The sequence below is a fragment of the Otolemur garnettii genome, unplaced genomic scaffold (genome assembly GCF_000181295.1).
Source record: "Otolemur garnettii isolate 467f Iridium unplaced genomic scaffold, OtoGar3 scaffold00020, whole genome shotgun sequence".
Lineage (NCBI taxonomy): Eukaryota > Metazoa > Chordata > Mammalia > Primates > Galagidae > Otolemur > Otolemur garnettii.
The window spans coordinates 4,319,517-4,327,870 of record NW_003852415.1 but is presented as its reverse complement, the minus strand read 5'-3'; the positions used below and the strand labels follow the sequence as shown (position 1 = coordinate 4,327,870).

Sequence of the window (8,354 nt, the reverse complement as noted above, 5' to 3'; positions counted from 1 at the left end):
GTCTCTTGCCTCCGCCTCCCAAGTAGCTGGGACCACAGGCGCCCGCCACAACGCCCGGCTATTTTTTGGTTGCAGCCATCATTGTTGTTTGGCGGGTCCAGACTGGGGATTTGAACCCGCCACCTTAGGTGTATGTGGCTGGCGCCTTAGCTGGTTGAGCTATAGGTGCCGAGCCTAGATGACAATTTCTAAAGCACTCATTTATCACCATGTGACTATTTACACAAGTGAAAGTTACTAAAATTTACTAAAACTTGGGTAACATGTACTTAAGATAGGAACCAGGGTTTCTAACCTGAGTCCATAAATTTAACTGAAAACTCATTTTTTTTCCTGTTGAATTTTATTTATTTTACCAAGAAGAAAAACCTGGCTCAGTGCCTGTGGCTCAAGCAGCTAAGGTGCCAGCCACATACACCAGAGCTGGCGGGTTTGAATCCAGCCCAGGCCTGCCAAACGACGACAGCTGCAACCAAAAAATAGCCAGGCTTTGTGGCAGGTGCCTGTAGTCCCAGCTACTTGGGAGGCGGAGGCAGGAGACTCGCTTGAGCCCAGGAGTTGGAGGTTGCTATGAGCTATGATGCAACAGCACTCTACCCAGGGCAAGAGGCTGAGGCTCTGTCTCAAAAAAAATAAAATGGCTCAGCACCTGTGGCTCAAGCAGCTAAGGCGCCAGCCACATACACCTGAGCTGGCAGGTTCAAATCCAGCCTGGGTTCGCCAAACAATAATTACGGCTGCAACCAAAAAATAGCCGGGCGTTGTGGCAGGCACTTATAATCCCAGCTACTAGGGAGGCAAAGGCAGGGGAATCGCTTAGGCCCAGGAGTTGAAGGTTGCTGTGAGCTGTGATTCCATAGCACTCAGCACACAGGTGTCACCCAGGGTGACAGCTTGAGGCTCTGTCTCAAAAGAAGAAAAGCCTTCTTTTGTTTAAATCAAAACTGTTCTTTTTAAGCCCTAAGTTATTTTACTTATATTTAAGATTACAACTAAAAAAAAAAAAATTTTTTTTCTTTTTCTTTTTTTTTAGAATAAACAGTTTTTTAAAATGTTCTCCAGGCCAGGTGTAGTGGCTCACACCTGTAATTCCAACACTCTGGGAGGCTGAAATGGGAGGATCGAGTCAGGTTAGGAGTTTGAGAATGGCTTGCATAAAATCAAGATCCATCTCTACTAAAAATTAGCCTAATTTTTCTGTTTTTAGTAGAGATAGATCTCAATGTTGGGCAGGCCATTCTACAGCTGAAGCCTGTAGTCCCAGATACTCAGGAGGCTAAGGCAGGAGAATCGCTTGAACCCAGGAATTTGAGATTGTTGTGAGCTATGATGACACCAGTGCATTCTAGCTTGGGCAACATAGTGAGTCTGTTCCTAATTAATGAATTAATTAAATGCCTTTTAAAAAACTGTACTTTTTAAACTTCTGGAAGTTTTTCATGTCTATAATGTATGTGCCTCAGTCCCTTAATTAACTATGTACTGTACAATTTCATCGTCATCAATCATTTATTATCTATTCAATCAATCCCACCAATGAACACTTACATTTTTTCCACTTGATATTAAACTGCTTTGGATAATTTTTTTTTTTTTTTTTGAGACAGAGCCTCAAGCTGTCACCCTGCGTAGACTGCTGTGGCATCAGAGCTCACAGCAACCTCCAACTCCTGGGCTCAAGTGATTCTCCTGCCTCCACCTCCCAAGTAGCTGGGACTACAGGTGCCCACCACAATGCCCAGCTATTTAGCTATTTTTTGGTTGCAGCCATGGTTGTTTGGCGGGCCCAGCTGCTCAGGTGTATGTGGCTGGCACCTTAGCCACTTGAGCCACAGGCACCGAGCCTGCTTTGGATAATTTTAACCACACATATCTATAAGATAAATTCCTAGACATGGAATTGCTAAAGCAAAGCAAATGTAAATTGTTAATTTTTTTTGAGACAGTGTCTCACTATGTTGCCCTGGGTAGCGTGCCATGGCATCACAGCTCATAGCAACATCAAACTCTTGAGCTTCAGCGAGACTTGCCTCAGGTTCCCAAGTAGCTGGGACTACAGGCGCCCATCACAACGCCCGGCTGTTTTTCTGTTGCAGTTGTCATTGTTGCTCAGCTGGCCTGGAATGGGTTCAAACCCATCCAGCCTCGCTGGATGTGGCCGACACTGTAACCACTGTGCTGTGGGGGCGGAGCTGAAAATTGTTAATTTTTAAACTTCTCAATAATTTAAGTGCTAGTTTCCCTATACCTTTACCAGCACTTGATATGAGTAATCTGTTAGATCTTTGGAAGTTAACATTAAACCAAGGATTAAGAATTCAAGTCCCTGGCCAGATGCAATGGTAATCCCAGAGGCCAAGGTGGGCGGATTGCTTGAGCTCAGGAATTTGAGACTAGCCTGAGCAAGAGTGAGACCCCATCTCTAAAAAATAGCCGGGAGTGTGGCAGGTGCCTGTAGTCCCAGCTACTCGGGAGACCGAGGCAAGAGAATCACCTAAGCCCAAGAGTTTGAGGTTGCTGTGAGCTATGATGCCATGGCACTCAACCCCAGGGCAACTGAGTGAGACTCTGTCGGGGAGGGGGGGAGAATTTAAGTCCCTTTAAATTGATAATTAACAGCCCTTTCAGTGCCATGAGGAAAAAAGGGTAGTTTCAGTGAAGTGTGTGTGAACAATGTCAACTATCATACCCCAAAAAGCCCAATAATTTTAGAAAGCCCTCAGAAAAAAAGTTCAGGATAAAGCTATAAAGCTCAAGATAATAAAGAACAAATTTATAGGCTGACTGTCCTTCATGAGAAAAGGAAAGGAAAAACAACTGATATAAAAGTAACTTATTTTAAATACTAAAAAAAATGGTACTCAGTAAAAACAAAACAAATTCTCTGCCAAATTAGTTCCATGATAAAAATTGTTCTCTAACATTTGAAGTCCATATTAGAATACTGTAGTAGGCAGAATTTTAAGATGAGTCCCATGATATCCATTCATTCCTCCCCTTGAAGTGAAGCATGTGACTTACTTCTAACAAAAAGAATATGGCAGGCTTGGCGCCTGTGGCTCAAGCAGCTAAGGCGCTAGCCACATACACCTAAGGTGGTGGGTTCGAATCCCCAGCTCGGGCCTGCCAAACAACAATGACGGCTGCAACCAAAAAATGGCCAGGCGTTGTGGCGGGCGCCTGTAGTCCCAGCTACTTGGGAGGCTGAGGCAGGAGACTCGCTTAAGCCCAGGAGTTGGAGGTTGCTGTGAGCTGTGATGCCATGGCACTCTACCCAGGGGAATAGCTTGAGGCTCTGTCTCAAAAAAAAAAAAAAAAAAAAAAAGAATATGGCAAAGGTTATGGGGCTATTGCTCCCTCAATTGAGTAATATGGCAACTGTGATGGGGTGTTACCCCTGTGAATATGTTAATATATGAGACTAACTAGCTTTAAAGAAACAAGCTGCCACATTGTAAAACAGAGAAGTCAGGTAACAAGGAACTGCCTGGCAGTTCCTAGGAGCTAAGAGTCATCCCAGCTAAAAGCCAAAAGTCAGCAGGAAAACAGAGACTTCGGTCCTAGGGTTGAAAAATGAATTCTGCCATTAAACTGAAGGAGCTTGGAAGGCAGTCTTTCCCCAGTTGAGCCTTTCATGAGACACACTGCAGCCCCGGGTAGGCGATATGCCCAGCTGTGAGATAATATGTGTGTTGTTTGAGCCATTAGCATTGTGCTAATTTGTTACATAACAATAAAAAACTAACAGAAATACCTACAATAAGCATATTTTTAATAAGTACCATCCATAATTATATCAACAAAGACAGCTTCTTCCATTAAATATTAATATAAGTTAATGTGCTTTGATTAAAAATCAAGAGTTAAAGGATAACATTAATATTTTTTCTTAAGATGATACTCACAAAAAATACAAAGCACCTTCGTATACGGCCAAACTGTGCGAAGTGTTCTCTCAGCTCATCTGTATAGGGAGAGATAACATACTTAAAAGTAGTTAAGGATAGGTGTGGTAGCTCATGCCTGTATGCTGGAACTCAGGGAGGCTAAAGCAGGAGAATCAACTGCAGTCCAGGAGTTCAATACCAGCCTGAGAAACATAGCAAGACTTCCATCTCCCCCCTCCCAAAAAAAATTGAGCCAGGCACGGTGCACTTTAGTCTCAGTTACTCAGGAAGCTGAGGTAGGAGGACAGCTTGAATCCACGAGTTTGAAGTTGCAATGAGCTATGACTGTGCCATTGCACTACAGCATTAGTGACAGAGTAAGATCTTGTCTCAAAAAAAAGAAAGAAAAGTTAAGATACTTTGTATTCTCTATCCTAGATTGGAGAATGAAACCAAAGGAATTGGGCCTGGCACATGGTGGTTCACACCTGTTAATCATAACACTCTGGGAGGCTGAGGTGGGTGGATCGCCTGAGCTCAGGAGTTCGAGACCAACCTGAGCCAGAGTGAAACCTGGTCTCTAAAAATAGCCAGGTGTTGTGGCTTGTGCCTATAGTCCTACTCAGGAGGCTGAGCCCAAGAAAATCACTTGAGCCCAAGAGTTTTAGGTTGCTGTGAGTTATGAGGCCACTGCACTCTACTGAGGGTGTCAAAGTGAGACACTCTCAAAAAATAAATAAATAAATAGGCTCGGTGCCTGTGGCTCAAGTGGCTAAGGTCCCAGCCACATACACCTAAGCTAGCGGGTTCAAATCCAGCCCAGGCCTGCCAAACAACAATGATGGCTGCAACCAAACAATAGCCAGGCATTGTGGAAGGCGCCTATAGTCCCAGCTACCTCAGAGGCAGAGGCAAGAGAATCGCTTGAGCCCAGGAGTTGGAGGTTGCTGTGAGCTATGATGTGACAGCACTCTACCCAGGACGACAGCTTGAAGCTCTGTCTCAAAAATAAATAAATAGGCTCGGCGCCTATGGCTCAAGCAGCTAGGGCGTCAGCCACATACACCTAAGGTGGCGGGTTCGAATCCAACCCGGGCCGCCAAACAACAATGACAGCTACAACCAAAAAAATAGCCAGGCGTTGTGGCAGATGACTGTGGTCCCAGTTGGGAGGCTGAGGCAGGAAACCCTCTTGAGCCCAGGAGTTGGAGGTTGCTGTGAGCTGTGATGCCACAGCACTCTACCCAAGGGGACAGCTGGAGGCTCTATAACCAAAACCAAAGATAGAAAAGAAAAAAAGAAAACAACCAAAGGAGTTCCTACTTTTTTTTTTTTTTGAGACAGAGTCTTACTTTGTTGCCCTCAGTAGAGTGTTGCTGTAGCATCACAGCTCACAGCAACCTCAAACTCTTGGGCTTAAGAGATTCTCTTGCCTCAGCCTCCCAAGTAGCTGGGACTACAGGTACCCAACGCAACACCTGGCTATTTTGTTGTTGTTGTTGTCATTGTTGTTTAGCAGGCCTGGACCAGGCTGGAACCCGCCAGCCCCCATGTATGCTGGCGCCCTAACCACTGTGCTATGGGTGCCAGGCCCCTAACTTCTTATGTACAGAAACTACTTTGCATTCTTTAAAGTCTTAAGATTTATTAGCAAGCAGCTATGGTATTGGCTATACAGCTACAATGTACCAGATTTCATAGTGGAGTGCAGGCTCCATCCTTATCAAATATTGAGTGTTTTCACTGTAACAAGTACTGTGCTAGTTATGTGGATTACAGTCCTTATAAACAGATTACTCAGAAGAAAAAGATAGGGCGGAGCCTGTGGCTCAGTGGGTAGGGCGCTGATCCCATATACCAAGGGTGGCGGGTTCAAGCCCAGCCCCGGCCAAACTGCAATAACAACAACAACAACAAAAAATAGCCGGGCGTTGTGGTGGGCACCTGTAGTCCCAGCTACTCGGGAAGCTGAGGCAAGAGAATAGTCTAAGCTCAAGGAGTTGGGAGGTTGCTGTGAGCTATGACGCTACAGCACTCTAGCAAGGGTTAATAAGTGAGACTCTGTCTCAAAAAAAAAAAAGAAAGAAAGAAAGAAAAAGATAAACAGTAACAACCCAGTATGTTTCCAGCTATATTAGAAATTTCCAAAGAAAATCCCAATTTACTTATTGTTCTTAATTTAAAGCTTACACTAGGTTAAATGGTTGGTGCTGTAAAATTTGTTGAGTTGACCCTACAAACTTCCGTGCCTTATTTCTCATTGCTGGCCCACAGTTAACTCTCTAGTACAGCAAACTGAATCCTCTGTATTGTCCTACAGGTTCCCACTTTTGCATATATTACTCTCCACCCTTTGTATATCAGTACTCCTTCTCCTGCCTAAATTGTAATGATCCTTCAAGATCCAAATTCATCCACTGAGTATTTTATTTGGCTCCAACTGCAATACAGTACAATGTCCTAACCCTAGGAGACACTGCTAGTTCTTCTAAAACTTCATCAGTTCAACAACTTTCTATATTTGTTGTTTGCTAAATCTCCTTAACCCCACCATTCCCCAAGTATAGAAACCATTATGTTGACAGTGTCTGATACACAAGTAGTAAGGCCTCAATACTAGCCGAATACATCAATGTCCAGTAATCCTTCAACAATCTGCAGGGACTAAATTTTTGAAGGACTCTAATGGTTGATCAAACCAGTTAGCAAGATCAAGACCTCAAATAACATGATATTGGAGAATAAATAAAATGGTAAACCTACATGTTTTAAGGTAGGTGTTATATAGGCAAAACACCTATATGCCTCTGGCCAAAGAAGCCATTTGAGAGAGAGTAGTGTAAAAGACTTTGTGCAGGTATACTAGTGAGAAACTCAGGCAGAATCCCATGTGGCCAGGTTAGTTGCAGGGATAACACGACCAAGGCTTTAGCTGGAACAGCATTTCCGGACTGTGTTAAGGAATTAAGGTTGACTTTATAAGACCAATGAAAAAGTCCTTTGGAAAACTGGCCAGATACCCATCAGTAACCTTTCCTATCTGTGGTGTGTGACGAAAGTCACTTGCTGACAGGTCCGGGAATGGAAACGTGCTGGGACCTCAAGAGAAGAGGAATTTACCCAATGCAAACAGGTATCTAATGGCACAGATGAAACCTGGGCTCACGAAAGGCTTTTGAGAAGTCTAGCCTAAAAATTCCTTGTAAAAGGAATACCCCTGACTTAAAGCCCCCATGGGAGCAGAGGTTTGCACACAAATTCCTGTATGCCTAAGAAGTTTCTTTATGCCTTGCTTAAAGATTCAAAGTAACAGCCTCCAAACGGAAAGGTCAGCAAGGGCAGGTATTCAATCCACCTTGTTCCTCCCTAGCCTCAGGCATCATCAGATAAGAACAAAGAAGTACTGGCTAACAACAGGTTCTCCGTTAAGTTATGTTAAATTGGGTTATGTTGATAGAGTTATGTCAAAAGGTATATGTTGGGTGGATTATCAGAAGCTAATCACAAGGTAGTCACATGATGTTTAAATGGATCACTGAGTGGCTTGGTGCTTGTGGCTCAAGTGGCTAAGGCGCCAGCCACATACACCTAAGATGGCAGGTTCAAATCCAGCCCCGGCACCAAACAACAATGAAGGCTGCAACCAAAAATAGCCAGGTGTTGTGGCAGGTGCCTGTAGTCCCAGCTACTTGGGAGGCTGAGGCAGGAGACTCCCTTGAGCCCAGGAGTTGGAGGTTGCTGTGAGCTGTGATGCCGTAACACTCTACCCAGGGGGATAGCTTGAGGCTCTGTCTCAAAAAAAAAAAAAACATGGATCAATGAGGCCATTGCTGTATTGTGCACATGTACAAAATTCCCTACATAAACCAACCACAAATAAAGAAGCTTGCCATTCTGCCTGAGCCAGAAGATGGTCACCTTTATTTAAAACACAATTTCAATAACCGTGCTTATTCTCCGCGACATGGCTTTTCCACAAGACCCTTATGGCTAGAGTGTTAAAAGTTCTAAAAGACAAACAAAAAAAAGTTCTAAAAAACACTGACTTCCTCCTCAACCCCCCAAAAATCTAGCTCTGGAAGGTAACCCTTTTCCCAAATCACTGTAATTGTCCAGGAGAAACATATGCAAGCATCATGAAAAATGCCTACCACATAATTGATACTAAATACTTGCTGAATGAAAGACCTGAGAGAACCTGTTTCAAAGTTGTGTTTTATGCAGACTCTCTTTAAAGGTTTTAAACCAGCCCTTTATGGTCTAGAAACTTGTATCTGAAAGATAATAGTCAAATCTCTCAGACATTCCATACAGTTTTACAAGGTCTAAGAGAAACTTTCTACTAGACTAAGTCTTCACCAACTACATATTGAAAAGGCCGAGACACAAAAACTAATAGTAATTCCTGTTCCATTCTTTTAAGAGGGCTGGCCTAATATAGGAATATCAACAAAAAAGTGACCAAGA

The 8,354-nt window shown here is 43.6% G+C and overlaps 1 protein-coding gene across 1 annotated transcript in view; it reads right to left on the bottom strand.

The window, feature by feature from the left end:
* SLIRP (SRA stem-loop interacting RNA binding protein) overlaps nucleotides 1-8,354 on the bottom strand; it is a 12,281-nt gene that overhangs the window by 2,315 nt on the left and 1,612 nt on the right. Inside the window, exon 2 of the mRNA XM_003787067.3 lies at nucleotides 3,906-3,964. Within this exon, the coding sequence (XP_003787115.1) occupies nucleotides 3,906-3,964 (59 nt within the window). The remainder of the gene's footprint in view (nucleotides 1-3,905; nucleotides 3,965-8,354) is intronic.